Source organism: Tympanuchus pallidicinctus, unplaced genomic scaffold (assembly GCF_026119805.1).
Source record: "Tympanuchus pallidicinctus isolate F22 unplaced genomic scaffold, pur_lepc_1.0 scaffold11, whole genome shotgun sequence".
NCBI classification, from domain to species: Eukaryota; Metazoa; Chordata; class Aves; order Galliformes; family Phasianidae; genus Tympanuchus; species Tympanuchus pallidicinctus.
In genome coordinates this window covers 17,193,751-17,216,278 of record NW_026294627.1, presented here as the reverse complement: position 1 = coordinate 17,216,278, position 22,528 = coordinate 17,193,751, and the positions used below count along the sequence as shown (strand labels likewise).

At 38.3% G+C, this 22,528-nt stretch overlaps 1 protein-coding gene across 5 annotated transcripts in view; it reads left to right on the top strand.

The window, feature by feature from the left end:
* ATP8A2 (ATPase phospholipid transporting 8A2) overlaps positions 1 to 22,528 on the top strand; it is a 314,861-nt gene that overhangs the window by 87,794 nt on the left and 204,539 nt on the right. For all 5 annotated transcript variants that reach the window (XM_052671190.1, XM_052671191.1, XM_052671189.1 and 2 more), the window contains one exon: positions 1,935 to 1,999. In XM_052671190.1, coding sequence (XP_052527150.1) covers positions 1,935 to 1,999 — 65 coding nt within the window. The remainder of the gene's footprint in view (positions 1 to 1,934; positions 2,000 to 22,528) is intronic.

Sequence of the window (22,528 nt, the reverse complement as noted above, 5' to 3'; positions counted from 1 at the left end):
TCTGGGGAAAGAATAACCCTGGCATGGAGGGAAATGATTAAGTTTGTAATATCCTCTTTTTCTCCCCAGTAAAAATAAGGAAGTAGTTCTTCAGCCTGGGACTAACTCTCAAAAATGGCAAACTCTGAACTGACTTCTCACATCAGTGTTTTGTCTGTACCTGTTGTGGCTTTCTTTCTCAATTCTGTGCTACTCCCTAGAAGACAATTTCACCGCCGTAGGCTGTCTGCAAAGCTTTCGTGTTGCAGGTTGCATCTCACTGGCATATATTTCACCTCCTTCCCAACGGTTTCCATGCCGTTCTCTATCTTTCTGTAAAGCAAAAAGTAAACCTTAATACAGTTAAGATGATAACATTTCTGTAAGACTGCATCTGATACTCATATTCTACACAGCTGTGAAAATGGAATAGAAACAGAACTTCTGCAGGTAATCATATGTAGTGTCTGAAGGTGACCGTATGATGCAATTATGCCTTTTACAAAGAAAGATGAGGGATTTTCTTGACAGAAGTCATTGATGCAGACATGTCAGCCCTGGATTATACCTAGAAAACTAACCCAGTTACAAAAAATACTGTAGCCTGAAGAAATGATTTGCATTGCAGTTCACGAGTCTGTATGGCCTTCCATTCGAACCAAAAATCTCGTAGAAAACAAATCCATGCCTCAATTTTCTCTTGCTAATGGGAGATACAAAGAGAGTCTTAATCTTTTTATACTGACGGTGGTTCTACTTGCAGTGGTTCCCCTTAGAAACATTACTCTTATGTTGTAGTAGTATACTCCTTCATATAAGAAATGTAAATGGACAAGAAAAAAAATCCCACAACCCTTTTGTAGGCCTCATTTCACAACCATTATTTCTTGAACTTTCTGTGATTCGTTTTGTTGGAAAAGTATGGTAGAACTGCAAAACAGTTTGATTATATTTTCTTTTCTTGCGTGACTTAGCTCAGCAATGAGGCATATGGTTAATGTTTCAATAGATAAATAGACCTGTGCTTTATGAAGCCACATGACAGTGCCATTTGGAAGAGAACACTCATGTGCTTTGAGAATGCAGTAGGATCAGTCTGCAACTTTTGATTTGCTTCTTCTCATTAACAGTGATGGAATTACACTGTTTATTCTGTTAGTTCCATGTATGTACATCCTGGATGGCTCATCATCTCAGTGACAGTCACATGATGGAAGAACTACTGGTCAGTGTTATTAAGCAGTGCTGCAATCTTTAGCTCTTACAAAAATAAGGGTTTTTTCTACTTTCAGTATTTATTTTTTTTTTAATTTGAATCATGGTGTCCTGCTGAATGTGTTAAACTGCATTCTGAGCACTGCTCTGCACTGTGATGATGTGCTGTTTGTTGGCTTCCCAGTCCCACGTGAAGAACAGCCTAGTACAATTTCTTGATGCCTACAGGAGCTGGTGGGGCTCACCCCTGAACACCTGAACTGTGTTTTTTGGTGAAACTCAGGACCACCTTCCACACTAAAACCCCACAGACGTGCTGAGGCTAAGTGGAATGTGATGCAGTGATGTGTGCTGATGTGTGTGCTTCCAGCTGTACGATGTAGCAGCAGCTGACTTCAGATCCATTCCTGTAATGTGCTGAAGGTCATTCAGTTTTCATAAGGATAAATGAAGTTTATGTATAGGAATGATTATTTTTACTGTAGAGATATAGCATATCTCTAATGAATATTGTATTTTCTTTGGTTAAGTGGTGTATTTGGAATTGCAGATAAAATGGAGTCTCCATTGCCAATAAACTTGTCAAGTTGGAGTGTGGCCTTAACCTTCCAGTAGCCCTGCCTGATGGGAGTTGCTGCTCAGATGTAAATCCCAATCTGACACATAGAACTTCCTTTTAAGATTGAGCTCAACTGTAATACTTCTCTAAAAATCTAATTCTTGTTTCATTCCTCTTGCAGGGTACTCTTGCAGACTCATTTCACAGAGCATGTCTCTCATCCTGGTCAATGAAGATTCCCTGGATGTAAGTAACTAAGTAAATTCCAGTGTAACTCTTGACCAAATGAAGTATTACTCAGAAAACGGAAAGTTGATGGGCTTTCTTATTTTGATTCCTTTCACTTGGCTTTAGGGGTAGCAAGATTTAACAACTAATTTAGGAGACCACTAATGATCACGTATCAAGCATGCTAAAAAGGATATGTTGTACAAAATGAGCTTCTGTAGTCTCTGATCACAAGCTGTACAAATCAAACTAAAGTCTCAGAACAAGGAACTGATTAAATCCATGGGTTTGATTTTACTGTAAACTGGTGAAACCTGCAGTATGACTTCAGGAATGTGGTAAGGCTCTGCTGCGCGTATAGGAGTAAGGTGTTTGAAGAAGGGGAAAACGTTTTGAAATAAAACCAAAGCAATTTCAGTGCAAGAAGCTATCTTCAGTATTGCTTGTAATGGCTGCAACCAAACCTATGTCTTTGTAAACTATCTTGTGAGCTCACCTGAGTGTAGCTTCTGAGACCTGAAAATTAGATTAACAAGTGATAGCCGTGTTCCTCAGGTATGTTTCATAAACAAATAAATAGAGTTCAGATAGTTAAAATAATACACTTTATCTTCTGGAGCAGATTGTTTCAGTGTCGTTGTCAGCACTTGATATCACTTGAATATCAGATTGCTACTAAAGGTATTTGTAGGACATGACAAAAGATCTATGTTAAACAAAATCTGATACTTGCGTTTAGCATTTATAGTTCATCCTGCCTGACACAGTGAGTGATGCAGAGCTTGTATCTCCACATACCAAAGGAGTTAACGGATATCTGGAACTCTGGTGGCAGAAAAAAACAGCTGAGAAGCAGCGTTTTCCTAGCTGCATCTACTTGATTTAGTTAACAGAGCCTTGATAGTGCTTTCAGCTCAGACTCAAGTTTTCTGAATGCGTTTGTGGCCTCTTATGCTGTAGTGTTTTAACTCACCAGATCTCAAGAGTTGAAGGAGTTGTCCAAGGGGAGAAAGACTGCCTCCAGGGGAAGAAAGGCTGCAATACTAGTTTCCATGCAGCATAATGCATCCTGGTGGAAGACGTCTCTTGCTGAGTTTGAGCAATGTAGACTGTTACTTCTGCAGCAGAAATTAACTGTCTTCTGTGTTTCTGCATAGTTAAAGTTGTTTAAATAATTCTACTTGGATGAGGAAACTGCTTTTCTTTTCTAAATTATTATTACATTAGATGTGCCTAGATGGGAGTTATGTACATTTGGTTTCAATCAAATATCTTGCTGAAGACTCCCATCTGCTCAGACAAACATCCCACTTTTCCACTTCTGTATGGCCCCTCTTTAAGGGAACTGTTCCTTTCCTGTGGGATCAAAATACTCTGCTTCTGATGAGCATTCTGGACCTTTTAACCCAAAGAATGATGCAGAACCTCAATAGAAAATGAACATCTGGTGGTATTTTTTTTCATTAGACAGCCAGATTAGTGGGCTACGATCATAAGAAGAAGAAAACTTGGATTCTTTATTCTAAATGTACTGGGAACTCACCACCAGAAGAAGGAAAATGATTGTGCTTGGTTTTTGAGTTTCTTATACTTTCTAAAACAGAGTTAAAACATGGTTTAAGTTTTTTGACCCTTGAAGTAAGACCTGTATTTCAATCTAAGTTTAAACTAGTTCCTTGAAAATTTCCAAAAGGAATCAGTGTGACTCCTGTGGTGCCTATTTAGAAATCATCAGAGTTGCATAAAGATTTGTGATTCCTAAAGAAAGGCGTGCAGTATGAAGACAGAGGTTCTTACTGGGTAAGAGAAGAAAAATGGAGCAATGTTGCTTAGTATTTAGAAATATCTAGAAGTTGGACAAGATGGCCGTCAAGCCACGTTAACTTTTTTTACTTCTTATTTTGTATACAGTGATAGAATTGCAGACAGATTTCTGTTTGTGAATATATTGCAGAAGGTGCTGAGTAGTATCTAATAGCTTTGGCACTTGCTTCTAAGTGCTGACTTCAGGTAAACTGGCTAAAGGGACCATGAGAGCACAGTCTGAATAACGAAAGTGGCTTATTGTGTATGCTACAATGGAGAAGGCTTCCATCCTGGGAGGTTCCTTTAAACTGTAGTTCAGGTAAATGGATGCAAGGGCGTTCAACATCGGCAAAAGTGAATTTGTATTTTTCAAGAGGACAGCCTGGAATTGGGCAGTGAGAAACAAGAAATCCATGCTTCAGTCTCCTTTTTTTTCCAATCTTTCCCATCTGTAACATCAGGGGCAGCTTGGCCCTGACCTATGTGGAACAAGCTCTGGTTAATTGGGGTAACTGCACTCATCTTGTTCACAACAGAGGTTGTAGACTCGTTGTGCAAATCATGTAGCTGTATGAATGAATACACTGACAAATATTTTTATACAATTATTTTAGACTCCAAAAAGTCTTCTATGTATTATTTCTAAAATTTGGTATGTTTTCTGTGGCTTTAAGAAAGTAGGAGTTATAGCTAATTTTATCTATGCCCTTGACGTCCTATTAGATCTTTCTGCTGTTTAGGCAAGCCTTTCATTCTTGTCTACAAGCATGAGAAATCGGAGGCCTGTAGCAGCTGTTTGATTCAGTAGATGCAGCGATGTGTTCAGAGTGCTGCTTTAGTGAGAGCTCGTTGTGTGACCATAGCTCTTGACTGTAGTCTGCTCACCCATGGGTTGGATACGTGGTGTAGGGACAAAGCATGCTGACAGTGTCCATGCTCTCCTTTTGAGTCTCCTCCAGATGATCAGCTGCCTGCCTGACAGCTTTAGTTGATAATCTCCTCCTCAATACATTCACTAAATGCCAAACTACTTGTAACAAGGAATCTGTCTTTACTGTTCCTTTCTTAGCAATGACCTGCAAAAGCAGACCTGGCTACTAGAAAGGAAAGCAAACTGGAAAAAGAAGCAAGAGCTACAGAATGCAGCAGTTCCTTTCATAAACATTGAACTTTCTTATTAATAAATGTAGCAGCCCTGTTTTGGGAAATTCTGGTAACTTCTTGAGAATTGGGAATGCAAAAGACTGGATAACTGAATAAAGAACTGCATACTTTTTGTAGTGATACAGAAAAAGTTAGTATGTAGGTTTTAATACTGCTCTAATTTTAAGAGGAAGCAGCTTCCTACAGTTGTAGTACAAAAGAGGAAAGAGGTACAGTTTTAGGGGAAAAAAATAGACGTAGGGTAATAAACTGAGAAGCTTAAAGAGTTGAACAGTCTGGGAAGTTTTGAGGTCAAATTAGGCTCTGTGATGAGGATTAGGTGAATGAGGAAGTATTTTAAAAAACTGTTAATTTTCAGTGATAATCTGTCCTCTTATTGAAGTTGTTACAAATGCCTGTGTTGAAGTGTTGGCAGATGCCTCATGACTCAGATATGAATCCACAGAAAGCAAAGTTATATTGACAGACAGAGTCCAGAATTGTAGGGCAGTTCTTGGTCACGTGAAAAATGTATGTCACATGTATGAAAATATTATTGAGGTTTCCTACTCTCTCAATATAGGAAAGCACGTTGTATAGGAGGAGATGTGCAGCCTATGTAAAGACTTCTGAAAGCTCCACTTTTGTATTCAGGTGTGCTGGGATGGCACTGTATGGAATACTGGCTGTTAAGACTAAGTAGCTCCTCAAATAAATGTTATGAACTGTTTGCTTACTCAAAGTGTGGGAGGTCAAAGATGACAGCGTCAGTAATATGGGCCCCTTTGTATGCATCTTACCAGCTGGCTCACCCTAAGGATGTGCTAGAGTGAGAAGCCCTAATCAAGGATGGATTGGGACAAAATGAAAACCCTCCTTCCTTCCTTTTTGCTTGGCCTCTGCCAACACAGAAAAAAAGTATAATCAGCTGACATGCTTTAAAATACCCAAGTAAAACAGGAAAACCACTCTGATCCTCTTTTCCCACCTGCCACCTCCAATTGTGAGAACCTCTCTAAATGAGGAGTTCTCTGGATTACCAGAGCACAGCAGTGGCTCCTGCTTTTTTTTAAGTTGGAATTGCAGTATTGCTGATGGCTCCTGTTGAACTGAGTGCCTTATACTCTGATTTTGGCCTCTGGTATTGCTGCACACTTAAAGGTTCTCATTTGCAGTGCACTGAAGATACTTTGCAGAAATGAGTGCTAAAAGCTTGGCAAACTAATGTGGTGGGGCCTCTCATGCACATCATGTGGTGGTAGGAGAATGGGAAGAAACAATAGAAGGGTTCCATCTGTGCATAGCACACTGCTTTTCACAACTTTTAATCTTAGTTGGTATCTTCTGGCTTCCCCCTGCATGAGCCAAAAAAGAAATCTAAAACTTAGAACAGTTCTAAAAAGAAAAGCTGGGTATCTTTTTTTTTTCTTTTTTTTTTTTTCTTTTTTTTTTTTTGTAATTATTTTCATTTGTGTTGTCATACTACTTTGTAGTCATCACCTCAAGTTTGTGATTATAAAAATGAAAATCTCTCTTCTGGTCCTGTAACTTTAGATAAGTTGGAACTGGAGATGACAAACTTAATCTCAGCTGAGCATGTTGTTGGCAGAGGTTCTAAGGAAGGGGTCATGACTGCTCTTTGAGTGATTTGAGGTTGGAAAGTGATAGCTGTTAAACAGCATCTCTTGTGCAAAGTTGAATTTACTTCAGATGTACCATGCATCAGTATTCTTGGACCATGTCAGCATTAAGTACAGATTTTATACTTGAAATAGCCTGTAAAAAAGAACCACAGTTGATACATTGGTGAATAATGCAGAATAGGATTCTGCCACTAGTAAGTGGACAGGTTTGAGCAAAAGCAGCAGGTAGAATGTTATCTACTGTTACTTTATTCAAGTTCTTGCTAGACACATTAAAAATTGGTTGTGGAAAATGAGCATTGCTTGTTCTGTCTTCTCTTGGCCTCTCATCTGATACATACTTACATTTAAGACAACAGTATTAGAAATTTTTCAGTAAACACCAAAACTAATGGAAGTTACTTTATCAGAACTAATGGAATTTTTTATGCTCAGAGCATAAAAGAAAAATGAGAAACAGAAATACATGATGTGTCAGATGAGCAAAAAGTTCATGATAGATATCTGCTGTTCTTTTAAGTGAAGAAAATTGGTGATTACACAGTGTATCATGAGCACATATCTAATATTGAAGGCACTTCAGCTAAGATAACTTTCTTCTTTCTGAAACAGGAGTACAAACTTGTGAAGTTCTGAATTGGTGCTTCCAAAATGCTTTCTGTGGCATCAGCCTTAAATTTAAACCAGAGTGGCTCTGTATTTCTCTCATGATCAAGCACTTTTATAGCTATTTTTAATGTAGAACTAAACTTTGCGAAAGCAAGCCATATGTAAAACCCTTATGTGCTTTGTTAATAACTATCACTAGTTCTTTTAATTCTACAGTATTTTTATTCAGTTCATTACTGCTTATTTTTCAAGGTTGGATCTCTGCAGTTAATAATGGCATATTGCACCTGTAGCAAATTATTACTACTATTCAACTTAGCCTAAAATGTATCAACAGAAGTTTCTCACACTGAAATCCTACAGCATTATATTTAATATATTCTGCCTCTGAAATCCATTAAGGCTAAAAATGAATTTTTACAGGATCCAAGTTGAGCTTAGAGCCTTTAAATATTGATGCCCTTTCCCCTTGTGTGACTTCAGCCCCTTCCTTCTGCTCCTTGGCATGCAGCAGCAGGTGAGATCTGATCGAACAACTGTCTTGGGTTGTTTTTGAGAGCTAAAATTTTTTCTAAATCTTGCAGTTGAGGGAAAAATCAATCATTTCTGTTCTCTTTAGAGAACCACTGGGAATAGAAAAGACTAATCCCTAGCTTGATTCAACTGAATTCGAGAAACTTAGCATAATGATCTGCAAATGTTTATCCCTTGTAGACCTAACTACATGCATACATATGTGCACTTGATTTTTCTTTCCCTTTCATAATAAAGCTTCTTCAAGTGAAAATATTTTGAGCACTGGGTTTAAGTTGAGTGTGATTCTTGGATTCAGTTTCTGCTTAATTAAATTGGAAATGCCATTAAGTAATCTTTTGAACTCTTAACCTGGACAGAAGTTTTTTGTTGGCATGTCACTGATGTTGAATTGTGAGAGCTGTGGGAGGGAAAGCCAAGAAAGGGAAATCAGATGACCTAGCAGGCCCTGGAAAGATTGGGATTGAATCCTGGATATTACAGATGGTAAATTGTGGTGGTGGTGTTTTTCTTTCAATGCAATAGAAAAAAAGAGCTGCAAACTATCTCACTGAGTTGTATATAATAGTAGTGGAAGGACAAAACTAGAAGGAATGATTCTGAACCTATGCGTAGTATTTTGCTGTACAGTAATTCTGTTAATAGAAATGGAGCTGCGTGGCAGCATTTGTCCTGCAGAATTTGTGTGCCTTGTCTCAGAATTAATGGCAGTTACTGTATAGATGTGTAATGTGTTGTGATGTAACCACAAACTGATGCTTCTGTGCACGAAGGTACTCCGTGCTAGTGTCTGTGATAGTAATCTGCCTGAAGGAGGAATAAGAACAGAAACAGATGCTGGCCTCCTTCGTTCTGTGCTTGCTCAGCTGAATCTTTTGCATACTTCATCATTAGGATGAGCTATTAAACAAGAACAGAAAAAATTCTGTTCCCGCTACCATGGTATTTTATACATATATAAATATATATATATAGTTTAAAACTACGCCACAAAAAAACAAAACAAAAAAAAAAACCAAACCCAAAACCAATAACAAAAACAATACACAACCGAGTACCTTCACAGTGTTATTTGGTGTTCCCTGTTAGTGTAGATATGATGAGGATTACCTTTTGTGCTAGAGAGGAAATCAAGATACTTTTTTTCCATCTTCGGCCATCATCTGCCTAAATGCTTTCAGATTAAGTCAGCATTCCAGAAAACTGATCAATGTCAGCAAGATTGTTTTTAGCCAACCATCAGCTCTCCTTCAAGTAGACACTTGGGGTGCCCCTGTGCAGTCTTTAAGCTCTCCAGTTACCAGTCAGCTTGGAACTGTAATCAACCATACAGCATAATGCTGGGAATTTGCAAAGGAGTCTAGTTAGGAAAGAATTAATTTCTCAGTTGTACCAAGTTATTTTTTATAGCTCATTTCTTGTACAAGCTAGAGCTCATGCTAGTAAGTAGTTATGCAAGTGCCCAGTAATCAGATAAATTTCCAGAAGTACTGAATAAAAAAGGTTGTTTTCCTGGTTTGCTTTTGCAAAATAAATAGAATTTTTCACTGTGCCAAAAGTGGATATGGAAAATATATAGCTTCTCATTTAAAAACCTGCTTTAATTTGAATTTACTGTGTAGAACTACAAATTATGGCATACAAATGTCACTTGGACTTGTAGGTCTATGTACACACAGAGCTGTGTAACCTCAGTGCTAGATTACTATTTTCTCAGGAAATAATACTAATAAGCTTGAGCTGTGAGTGCTGAATGAGTTGGGCTGTTATTTTTATTTTATCATGCTTTCTTGTTTTAGCATTCATTAATGACTGTTTTCCCTTATCAGTAGTGGTGTTTTTTTTTTTGTTGTTGTTGTTTTGTCTTCCTGTTAGTATTTTCTTGCACTGTAATAGTTTGTTTGCATGCAATGGGGGTGCTTGTATCATAAAGATTGCAAGTACGTACCTTTAGGAATCCAGAATCCAGGCTTCTAAATAACTGTTCCACAGCTGAAATTTTGGGGGGATGAGGAGGGGGTAGTGTCTCTGATATTGTCTATCGTTTTTTCTCTCTCTTACTGTCTTTGAAAAAAGCTTTTCTAAATTACTTTTCCCTTCTTGTCTTCGTCTCCAGCAGTGATGATCATATTTGACAAGACCCAGAAAAGACCTTCCGGCTTTAGCTTTAGGCTGCAGGTATTTTAGCAGCTGGGGATTCGTCTATGTAATGTCTTGTCCGTGCTGTAGGACACAGTAGCTCATATTACAGAGAAGCAGAAAGGAAAAGTGTTGACGGAATTCCATTTAAAATATGATGTCTCTTTTGTAAGATTTCTCATAAGTTTGAGGAAAATGACTTAGAATGCTTTTCCCCTTAAAACTATTGATGATGTTCACATGTGTGAAGGGTTATCTCTCAATCCTTGAGTGTTACCCATATCTGTTCTCAGTTGTGTAACAAATACAATAATGGCTTCAGTTGGACAGTGAAGCAAGTATCCATTGGCTTGAAAGATAGGATTTTCTGCACCATACTAACATCTTCCTAACAAATACAGAGAAATAATGGGAACTTAAGAATGCATAATGAGGTGAACACAGGGTTTTGTTAAATGAGAAACTACCCATGAAATGCTTTTCCTGCTTACAATAAAGCCTGATGATGGTTTTAGGTGAACAAGGCGAAGTGAATGCCTGATTTGTAGGTAAATGAGTTATGAATAGTGATCCTCTTGATTGACATGGTTAATATTACACATCTGTATAAACAATTCAGGTTGGACTTTTGTATTGAAGGGTAAGAACTAAATAGCCCTTTCTTTTCTCAGGATACTTATTTTCATATCTGATCTTTTGCTTTCATTGAACAGGAGAGAGGCCTTATTTATGTAAATTTATGGTCTGTGGTGTTTTGTGGAGGCTGGAATCTTTTTTTTCTTTTTTTTCCTTTTTTTTCTTCTATTTTTTACATAAGCAGTTTTCTCTTTTGGGGCTAGTTTAAAGCAATGAGACTGATTCACCTGCACTGTTAATTTAATGAGGGTAGCAGACAACTTGCTTTGGGATAAGAATTAGGGTATGACTAGATTGCATTTTCAGGAAGCAAATTTAGTTATATAGGCATCTGTGGTTTTATTTTTATGGCTCACGTAATACTGATTTACTACTTTGTTAAACCGTTTCCCGAAGATTAGTTTCACTTTTTAAAGAATTAGAGCATCATTCTTGTAGCTGAGACTTGATTACTTCTTATGGCTTGTTCATCCATCATAGGAAGGAATAAATTTTCCTCACATGATAATTAAGGAAAGATTTTTAACATTTGGGTCATACCAGAGAAATGGCTCACTGAATTTTGCTAGCTTATTGGTCTGTATCAGAACTAGAGTTAAAGAATTCTCCATCTGTGTGAAGTTAATAGTTGTGTGCCTTCTGCCTTTTAAACTTACACACTCAGTAGAACTGATGAGAAAAATCTGTTTGAAGTGTGTAGATTTTTCACCTGCTTTTGCCATGAGGAAGTACAGTTGATGCTTATCTGAAGCAGAGATGTATAGAGTCATTTTCCCTCCGCTTTATATTTAGAAAGCAATTTGTTAGAGAAGCTAATTGGTTAGAAGTTAGGTGGTAAAATAGTTTTGAGACAAAACTGGATTTGGATATTTTGCATCTGTTTTTCTTGAGTAGTTTTATGTTTTCATTCTATGTCACTTGAGTCATGTTCATTATTTATCTAAACATAATACAGTGCTGTCATAGCAGGTTATCTGGAAATCACTAGCTTTTCTACCCTATCTGAAACCTCCACTTCACTGTTAGCAGTATTACACTGCTCTATGAGACAATGTTTTGTAAGGAGAATGCCTCAGTCAGTCCTGATGGAATAGCTGCCACTGACTTGAAGTGCTTCAGCAGTTACATTATCCAGTGGCAGGTGATTTTACAAATAATGCCGGAAATGACAGAGTGCCAGATTTTACAGGTTCTTGCCAAATCTTATAATTAGTCAGTCTCCTAAGCAGGCCTAAAATTTCCATTCTGAAATGGCAGAATTTAATGCTGGGAAATTTTTGTTGTTTTTGTTGTTGCCTATTTTAGAAAGTTCTGGGACCAGGAGTGTTGTTCAAAGCTGGGTGATTCAGATGTCCTCTGAAGCTTCCATTGTGCTGGGTTGCAGCAGTGTGCATGCCTGTCGCATGCTCTGGTCCTTCGTGCTAGCAGGACAAGGACACAAGAGAATGGGTACAGAGTAAGGGCTGAGAAAGTTTACTTCACAAGCTTGGAGTTGCTCTTACTTCTTTCATCCTTGCAAATTTGGGTTTTCTGCTCCCGTTGGGTAGTCCTTAGTCCTTTTCTCTTCCACTTTGAAATAGACTAATTTAGGCAGAGGATCAGATTTCATGAAAAGCATCTACTCAATTCTACCATGCTTTCCCTTCTACCATGCCATGATAAAAGCAGATGGTGAATTTCTAAATTTAGTGATGGTGTTGTATTCTACTTGTTGGTCGAGTGGCTGTATTTCATGCCAGGCCTCACCTGAGTAAAACATAGGGTTGTAAAATAATTTCTTCTGCTTCGTCATTTAAGTTCCCTTCTCAAGCTCCACAAAGCCTCCTCCTCAGCATCAGTGAGATGCACTTATCCCATGAATACTTTTTTCCTTCATTTCCCCCCCCCCCCCCCAATTGTTTCCCTCTTCTACATCGTGAACTTCTCACTAATGTTTTCCTTCATGTAGCATTTCAGACATCTTGTGACAGATTATTTGTGGGGCAAAACTAGCTGTTAAGAACATGATTTCTGTATCAGTAGTTTTTCAACCTTTTAACTTTTCTCACTCTTCCATAAATCTCAAATTTGTGCATATACATGAACTGTCATAAAGTTTAAACTTTGCAGTTTACTTTTGATTTGGTTGACTGAACAATATGGTCTTGAAAAAGCAGAGTGTTTCCGTATGTCAAGACAGTTCTCCTCCATCCTTGCTATTAGCTCAGATAAACAATGTAAGATACTCTGTGTAACTGACCCAGTTAGCCTTATGCAGTTAGATAATAGGGAACAGGGTTTAACCTTAGAGCTTTCACATCAGTTGGTAATGTTCAGGAAAAGAAAAAGGAAAAAAAAAGTATAGTGTGTTGTGATTGTCTTTTTATGGAAAAACAGATTGCCTGCATGTTCTCTGTCGAGGAATGTAGTACTAGTCTGCCATGAACATACTGTCTAACTGGGAGAAATCTATTTTTAATTTTGAGTAAACTCTCCTGAAAGAATACAAAGCATTCCTCCAATTTATTTATTTATAAATATGACATATTGCAGAGGTTTTCTTTTATAATTATCAGCAGACAAGAAAAAGTCAACAGCTTGCAGATTTGCTCCAAGAGAATTCTGTGAATGTATAATAGGGTCCATAAACTAGATGACAAATGAGCTTTTGGCAAGTAGGACTGCTGTAAGCTGTGTCTGCACTTAGGAATGGTTGGGTGCATGCTGTGATGTTGAGCCACTGGGAATTCTGAAGAAATATGTGGAGTTTAATGATAAGCCTGTTGTCTTCCAGCATTACATGCCGAAGTTGTGATGACTCACAAGAAACTTGTTTGGTGGTGAGTTTGGTCGGTCTGTTACTGCCTCCCCATTTAGAACAAAATTGCCTGTTTTAAGCTCAATTCTCACACTGATAGTCATGGACAGCAACTCTCTGCATTACAGCCTGTACTTCTCTTACTGCCTTTACTCTGGGATAGTGCTGTTGATGGGGGAATTCTTCAGAAAGCCTGGAATTATTTGGAACAAATAAAACAGTCCTTTGCTCAAAGGATTTCTTGAGACAGTACTACTACTAAATACTTGTGCAGCTTTTGTGAAAGTGCTAAAATGTGTGCTACAAGCATAGGACAACCTCTGACGCTCTTTTTGATCACTGCAAATGTTGATCATTGATGGTTTCTGTTAGCTGAGATGGAGAAGATAGGATGCTTCCAGTGTGTGCAGTTATTTAACCCTTTACATTGAAGCTTCATGTAATGCAGCTCTCTTACCATTCTGAAGCTGGTTTTGGAAAGCAACTTTGTGAAATGCCTGTGAAGCTTTTAGTTTTGCCTGCCTTATAAACCTGATTTATTCTTTTTCTGATCTCCTGGTTATGTTCCCAATTTATAGTGATGCCCCAGATCCAAACGCTGTTTTTCAAATGAGATTTTGCAAATGGAATGAGCTGAGTAGTTTTGAGTCTCACTGTGTACACTCATGGGTTGAGTTTTATGTTAAAGAGACAGTGTGAAAACTGAAAGAGGATGAATGCATACGTGCTTCAGAATATTCACCTGAGTGCCTGCCTGGCTGTACCCAGAGGTTCTGAAATAACTAATCTGAATTCCTTACTGGGTGCTGCAGACTTCATGTCTTTATCAAGAAGACTGCCTGTCTGGTGATGCATTGCTTTTTAATAAGCACTCTTGCTGTTTTTTCTTACCTTGAGTTTTGCAACCTGTAGCTTTCATATAATTAATGATAACTTAATAGTGATATTCTTGATGTTCTCTGATACAGGGAAGTAGTTAGTGTTATGGTGTGAACTGACATTCTGATGAAAGGCTCTATGGGAAATACTTCGGGTGATACAACATAGCACTGAATGTAACAAACTTCTGAAAAATCTCAGGTGGAAGCCTGGCTGTGTTGTCCATCCAATCTGCACGTTTGTGCAGTGCATGTGCCTTTGGATCCTTTACAGTCGTGTTAAGAGAACTGCTCAGTACAGAGTTGCTTTACCTTTTGTTTCAGTTAACAGTAAAGACATTAGCAACTCCAACTTAGGAAGCAACCTGGATATTAGCTCAGTTTACTTTCATATTCCTCTCATTTAAGTAAAGCCACATAGCACTGAAAGACCTCAACTAAGACTCCTTCCCTAAGGATTCATCTCTGAGGGAAGAATTGGAGCATTCCTCTGTGTGGCAGGCTCAGGTAACAGAGGTGTTAGCTAGGAAGTTCATGCTTGTGTAGGTCTACATCCAAGCACTTGCATGCTTATTAGAATAATATGTGTATCTTGTATGCAGTATTCAACCGTGATCTGTTCTGATACTCCAGAAAAGAGAAGGTAACCCCTAGGACAGCTAGCTCTTGAAATGCTATTTACTAAAGGATCAAAGCAGTAGTTGAATTGCATTATTATCAGATATCTTAATTAGACCAAAAGACTGAAAAATGATGGCGAGCATTTAGTAGAAAGCTGGTCTTAAAATCTTTGTCTATTTTCTGAATCAAGGAAAGCTCATCACTAGGAAGTTTTCTTTCAAAAGATGGAGGGATTTGGTGCCTGTTGTTAATTCCAGCTATTGTAGTTAAAGTATAGAATTCACTGAAATAACAAGATATGGCCATTTGTAGAAAGACAAGGTATCAAATTCTGCAGTAAAACTGGGGACCATTTATGCAGCTAATTGTGACCAAAGATGTCTGGCTTGAAGAATTCTGTGCTCTCAGTGGGGGAAAAAAGGGTCAGCAGAGCACGTCCTTTCTGATGTGAAATTTAGTAATCTGTAGAAGTCTGGGAAAATGTGGATGAATAAAACCAATTAATAGTTTAAGAGATTTGTAAGATCTCGTTTGGTAATGTCTACGATGCTGTAGCAGTAATGTATCCCAACTTATCTATAAATAATGTAAGAAAGGAGGGACAAGTTCAAAAATTAAGAACAATAACTGCTAGTTAAATTTTTGAACTTACACTTTATTTTCAAGTTATTAAAACTTAATTGCTATGTCTCTATTAGGTTTAATATTACTGAGTACCAAGGGATTTATACTTCTGTCCGGAGCTTGACAGACAAACTCTACAGTTCAGTAGACAGAGTTAATAGGTTTAGTAAATATTAGTAAAATAAATCTATTGTACAATATATCTTTAGGGAAATTACTCTTGTGGTTTAATTTTAAAAAGGAACACGATCTTGATGTTTTTATGGAGTTTTCTTATTAAAATTATTTTTAGTAATTGAAGAGAGTATCATGTTTATTAGATAAACTTTAATAAGACGTACGATCCGTACGTGGGGTAAACTGATAGGGAACTAAATGGTGTGTTTTTAAAACTAGGGGAGAAAAAAAGCTTTCTGAAAGTTAGTGATCACCTCAGGGATTGGTATTTATTTGACTAGAAAAAAGAAGTTTGCCTGGGGCTTTTTTAAAAGTACCTTTATATACTTGGCTAGAAAATAAAAAACGCAGGAAACCATCAGCATGAAAGCAATTGGGTGTTGTGTCCGGCTTCACTTGAGTCTCTGCTGGTCAACAGTTAGACAAAGTTCACTTTTATTTACAGTTGTTTCTACTGGCTGTTTCTTCGGCTGGACCGAAGCAGCCAGGTGATGAGCGTGCAGTATCCCAGAGCGGCAGCAGAGTTAGAGATCTGCTTCCTGAGCTGCCTGTGTGTGCCAGGTAAGTGGCATTTTACACTTGCTGTTTGTGAAGCCAGAGCAGGTGTTTGTGGTAAAACCAGCAACATTCCAACTTCACAAGTTTTGGAAGCAATGATGCTTCCAAGCCTGTCTGAAATGCCAGCGTAAAGCAGTAGTTTGTAATCGATTGGAAAGTGGTTGAATAATACCAAAAGCCTACCTTATAGGCTGCCCTGAGACTCCCATATTCATTCCGCATTGTAGTCACAGAGACAGTTGCCAACAAATATGTTATTTTTCATGGGTTTTTGTGCTTTTGGAACCATAAGGAATGGATAAATGAGTCTGCAACAGAGGAAGGTGTTAGAATGAGTTTTTTGTGAGAGTCTGATGGGGCCGAGAGTCTCTGGAAGATGCTCCTTCCTGTGTGATTCAGTACCTGCCACCGGCATATAACATTTTCCTAAGACATGTACTGTTGGCCACCAGAATATTCTGGGGAAGCCAGCTTAGGGTGGTGGAGAAATCACTGTGGTGGTTTTGGACAGAGAAAAGTCTTTGGGTGGTGGTGGTAGTGGTTTTTTTTCCCTTTTTTTTGGGAGGGGGTGGAAGTATGTGAAGGCAAGAAATTGAAGCAGTTTAGCTGCTTGAGGTTGAAAGCAAAGAAACCCCTGTGAGAGATTATTTGGCAAGTGGTTTGTCCAGTGTTTAGGAGTCATGTGAGCCTTCAATAAAGAAATCTGCAAATCAGAGAGATTATTCTGGCAACAGAGTTGGGAAGTATCTTTGCCAAGAATGAGTCATTCCTATTTGTCAATATTGTCAGAGAGTGCTGTATTCAATGAAATAAAAAGTTATTGCGACAACCATTGTACAGAAGTGTAGTAGAGTTACCTGTTATTAGTCTCCCAAGAGCAATATAGATCTTCAGTATAACTTTTTGTGGTAGTCATTTACAGAAAATGCTTAAACTAAATATTACTCAAAATGCACCTTAATAGTAAAGAGTCATATAGGACGAAGCATGCTTCTATCACGTTTCATACCCTTATATGAGAGCTGAATCACTTGTACTGATGCTGCCTTAACTTCTGCACTGGGAACTTAAACCACTGGACAGACAAGGTAACTGATGTTTATTGGGTAGGCTGTTGAACGAGTCTTAGAGTGCCTCAACATCAGTCAGTGCAGCATCTGTTACAATATGGCTGGGTTTCTTACTAGCTATTTGGGTTTTTGGCTATTAGTATCTATACAGTCTAATCATTATTGCTCTCACTGCTATTCTAGTATTTTTTAAAATCAGAGAGAAGCTTGTTACATATGTGTGCTTAACAGATGCCTGGTGTTAATGGGAGCTAAAATAGACTGAATATTTCAAAGACTAAATATCACAGACTAAAATAGGAAAAAAATAAATCGTCTTTTATATCCCAATAAGACATTGAATTGAAATACGTTCTGCTACAAAAATTGGCAGTGTGTTGTTTAAGACCATGTCTGCTGCCTTATAATGCAGTTTCAATAATCCTCAGCTTAGGTTCAGATGTACAAAGGACTGGCTACAAAATCCTTTCCCATTAAGCATTTCAGGAACACATGATGCTTTATGAGCAAAGGTTAACTAGGGCCTGAAGGAAGCTCAGAGCAGGAAAGAACAGATGAATTTGTAGCAGTGAAGACCACTAGCCAAGCCAAGTGTTACTACTGCTGTGTTATTATTTAAAGGTAGAATCTGTTGCTCAGATCTGCCAGTGTCTTATGAAAGATGGTGTTCTGCCCTAACTCATTTCAATGTCTAATGATGACTAAATTCCAAATTCCCACATGATTTCAGTTCATGTAGTCAGATTGGTTGTCTGTGTGATTTAAGGATGACTATTTGCCACTTGAAACTACAAATATTACCTTGACTGTATGTGACTTTACACTCTAAGTAGAGCACTGAAAGTCTTCATGGTGCTACCTACTGAAGTAAAGCATTCCTACTGAATTGTTTTTAGCTGCTGAACATATCTTGTGAGAATAGTGGAAAAAGTTGCAAGAAGAATATGCAATACCCGGAACCTTGTAGGACTGGGAAAAATGAGGTCTCATCATCCGTGTGAGTTTCAGGAGTATTGTGTACAGTCACAAAAATTGCATGATAAACTTGTGGATTTTGGGCCCTTCTGATTCTTCCAGAGACTCGTTTCTGCAGGTAAAGCATTTATTGACTTCAGCTGGGAGAAAGCATTTTGTGGATTTTGTTCTATATTAAAAATAGCACATTGCTGAATTTTGGTTGATACTTGTGACATCTCGTAGAATTAAATTGGACTGTGCTTAGCAAAGGTCATTTTTCTATTGTTGTGTAGCCTGCAGGTGCTTGGAATGGAGAACACTTCACAGTTTACTTTTTGTCCCTCCAAAGGATTCTAGTTAGCAAACTAACCAGCAATATTGTCCAGGGAGCAGCTGTGTGAAGGGCCCTCAGCATTTCATTTTCAAGGAAGCCAGTGGCCAAGCAGCACTCATTCCTGCTTGCATTCTTGTTCATGGCTGAAAAAGAATGAGGAAGTTGCAAGGCCTGACCATCCTCAGGCAGTGCCTCTGAAGCTGCTGGCAGGAGGACGATGAGTGCGCAGCGCATCAGCCTTCCCCAGCCATGCAGCCTGTGCCTGTGAGGGAACGCTGTTGGAGGGAGTCAATAAAATCTCAAGCTACTGACTGATTCTGGAAAAATTTTAGTCTTGTCACTGTCTTTTATATCTGTTAATGCAATTTTTTTTTTTTATTTTTCTTGTTTTAAATCTCTCTAATCAAGGCTTCAGGCTGTTGAGGAGCCTCCAGCGGATCAATTCCATAACTAAGTCTAGCCTCCTCTGAGCAGTTAAGGCTGCACTGTAGTTGCAGCATATACTGAAGCATATAGGTTTGGTTTTTTGTTTCTGTTTTAGTTTTTTTTTTTTTTTTTCTTTAACACACACAGAAAAGAATTGTGTTTGACTTAAAACTGAAGAAACAGTCAGCAAAAATGATGGCCTCTCTGTAGTGCTCCATAGAGCCAAGTCCTGCTTCTCCTGAGATGGCAGCCTTTAGCAAGGGGCAGTGGCTGCGGCCCACTCTGTGCCATGCAGCCATGGATAGGCTGGATGCCTCATCTCCAGTCTCAGCAGTGTGAATCTGGGAGCAGAACCCGTGCTGCATCATGCTTACATGCACACATGTGCTGTCAGCTGAAATGAAATCAACTGGTCCAAATAAAACTTAATTGTACGTGTTTTTTCTGCTCTCTACTTATGTTCCCTCTTTGCTCATTCACTTGCTGTTCTTGAATTGCAAGACAAAAGATTTGCAATTTTTTGGTTTTATGAATGATAGTGGTGATCATGAATTGATCTCTGGATAGTGGCATCTTCACATGCCACTGATGATCACTTCATTGAGCAAAATGGGTAATTAAGTTCATCAGGCTGGATTGCATGAAACCAGCTAGATAATTTTGCTGTGCTTTTTTCATTGTATGATGTAATGCTATAAAGGTTGTTCAGCTAGTTGATGGGATCCCCAGCTCAAGTAGTACATAGTTATATGGGTTTTGGAATATTTAAATGAGCATAAAACTAATTTTCTCAGGTGTTGCAGTTTTTACATTCTCTACAAATGTTAGTGTGCTAGGTAGCTTTGCTGACAAATTTCTAAAATTGGATGAGTTATTTTATCCTATAGATCTAGCAAATATTGTTTTTTAGTCCTGATATTGTCATTGTTTTCAGTGCTGAGCTACAGAGCTTGTAATTCTAGCTTTGGGACACAGGGAAAAATCCAGCTTCACACGTCTTTGTTCCAGCCTTCCCATCTTCACATCATCTTCGGCCATGGTTTAGTCTCAGGAGTGTCCAGATACAAAGTATGGCTTGAAGAACAAGTATTTTCTTTGCTCAGGATGCTCTTCAGCCTCCACCCACCCTCTTGGCAGCATTTGTTTTAAAGAACTTGAGCATTGTTCTGACTCAAACACAAGGCATACCACTTATGTCATTTTCCAATTTGCTTGGCCAAGGCTTAGGCAGGGGAGTGCTGCCTTGTGGGCTGTCTGTGCTCAGTATTATTACAAGTCATGAAGGGCACAGGTGGGACTGAGGCCAGGTATGAAGAGGCCCGTCTGTTGCATCCTGCATATTCCCTTCGGTAACGACTGAAGGGCAGAGGATGCCTGAATTAATTCATTAATGAGTCAGTGATCTTCAGGGACTTTAAAAGAGTTTAGGAACCCTTACAGAAGTCCCAGTCGGGTGGGAACAGTTAGTAAATGTGCGTGTTCCTTCTTTCCAAAAGACAAGGTCTTGGAAATACAGCTTGTATCAAATCCTTCTGAAAACACCTCTGTGTTGTTGTTTTATTGCCTAGTCAGCCATGGGTAAAAAGAAAAAAATGCATAGTCCAAGGAGCACAAGTAACCTCTGATGTTTATCATGCTTTAAAGGTAGAAGTGAAATCTCTAAGGATATTTCAAGAACTGTAATTTCTCTCATATTTCTCTTCAATACCTGTATTGTGTCTAAATCAAAACCAGGGCTTTAAGAAAACAAGCTGTGTTAAAAGCAATCTGCTGCTTGAAAGCCAGTTTTATTACAGAGCTCGCCTGTGCTGATCGGCTGCTCTGGAACTTTCTCTGCTCCACTTGGAGAAACAGATTCTATAGTATGTGAGCACTTGAAAGGAAGACTAATACGACAGGCTGGCCTGTTGCATGCATGAGACTGTCTTGAGTAGCTTTGAGTTTATAGTTTGCTGTTTGGCTTAATACTCCAAGTAGTTTCCTTTTACTTAAGCACTAGAATAACTTTGGCTATGAACTCTGACAGTGGTATGGCCTCTGTTACTTAACACTAGCATGCAACTGAGCCATTAACTGCACAGATGCTAATGGTTGCTTTTTTAAGGGAGATTCTGGAGAGAGAAGTGGGAATGAAAGGCTAAAAATTATTGAAACAGGCTTTTCCCTAGTCCTTTTTATTAGTATGTAGAGAGGAAAATTCTGTCTTACCAACCTTGTTTTCATGTCTTACAGATTGACTTTACCATATACGAAAAGGTACAAACAGTTTTTCTTTTAAACACAAGAGATGTAATATAACTTGGAAATAGTAATTTTTGGAATTGCTTGTACTGTTCTGAGTATAAGGAAATTAGGTTGAGGCAGTCTGGTCGTGTACAAGCCAATGGACTCTATACCCTTTCCTACATATGGCGCTCTTTTGGAGAAAAGATGGGTTCTTTAGTATATATTTCATAATGTTTGTTTTTTATGTGTTAATAAGCATGGATTTTGTACTTGTTAGCATTAATAAAATTCCTTCAGTGTACTCTTAGCTACATTATTGGATGCTATTGGTCTCCCTTTCAGAGAAGTTCCCCTTTTGACACTGATTCAGAGTGATAATGTTTTATATCAGCTGGGGTCTTGTAATGGGGATACTACACCAATGCAATATTTTATGTATAATTTTATACACACGCATATAGAGATTAACATTACTCTTTTTTTCATGGTAGTAAATTATAGGGTAAATTGGATGTCCTCACTCCAGTGCCACTTCTTTGCTGATTTCTCCCCAGCATTTTGTGGGCATCTGAATGTACTAACCTTATTTACAGAAGCATGAGGTTAAGACACTGGAGGGCAGAATCCCACATCTTCAAGATCTAAGGCAGAAGGTTGTAGTATCTTCTTATTCTGAAGATAACTTGTGAGCAGAAAACTCAGCTGTTCTTTGGGAAATGGTTTAGCAGAAGCATAATTTTCTTGAAGAGCTTTTCCTTCTGTGATAAAGCTGGACTAGTCTTCTGAAAAAGAAAAGCAGTTGAGACTTGTTTGTCTCAAAAAGTAGAAGGAATTGAAAGAGCTTATTCTGTTGAATGCATTTAACAAAGCTAAAAAACTAAAACGCAAAGACACCAAGGCATTCTAGCTTGTTAGCAAAACTAAGAGGCTGCTTCCTCTTGGCAGATTACAGTTGCTTTTAATAATTACACAGATGTGTTATTGTGCAGAACAAGCATTTCTTTCTTGTGCTTCATGTCGTACAAGTCATAAACTATCTTGTAATATAAATTGTTCTCTGTGGTCAAATGACTAATATGTACTGAAAGCAATGGATAGTCCCATGTAGAGCATTTCTGGAGTAAATGAAAATTGTATAATCATCTTAATCTTGTTCTTGGTTTAAGGAGAACAAGATTTTAGTACAGTCTTTGCAATCCCCAGTCTTTCTGAGATGCACATGTGTTTCTTACACAACTGTCAAAGGCACCGTTCTGAAAGCCAGGAGCCTTTTGCAACTCTTCTCTGCCACTACACTGCCAGGACACTTCATCTGTGAGACAGCGAGATAGCTGGTTGGTGAAATGGTAAATTGTTCTATTCTGCATGA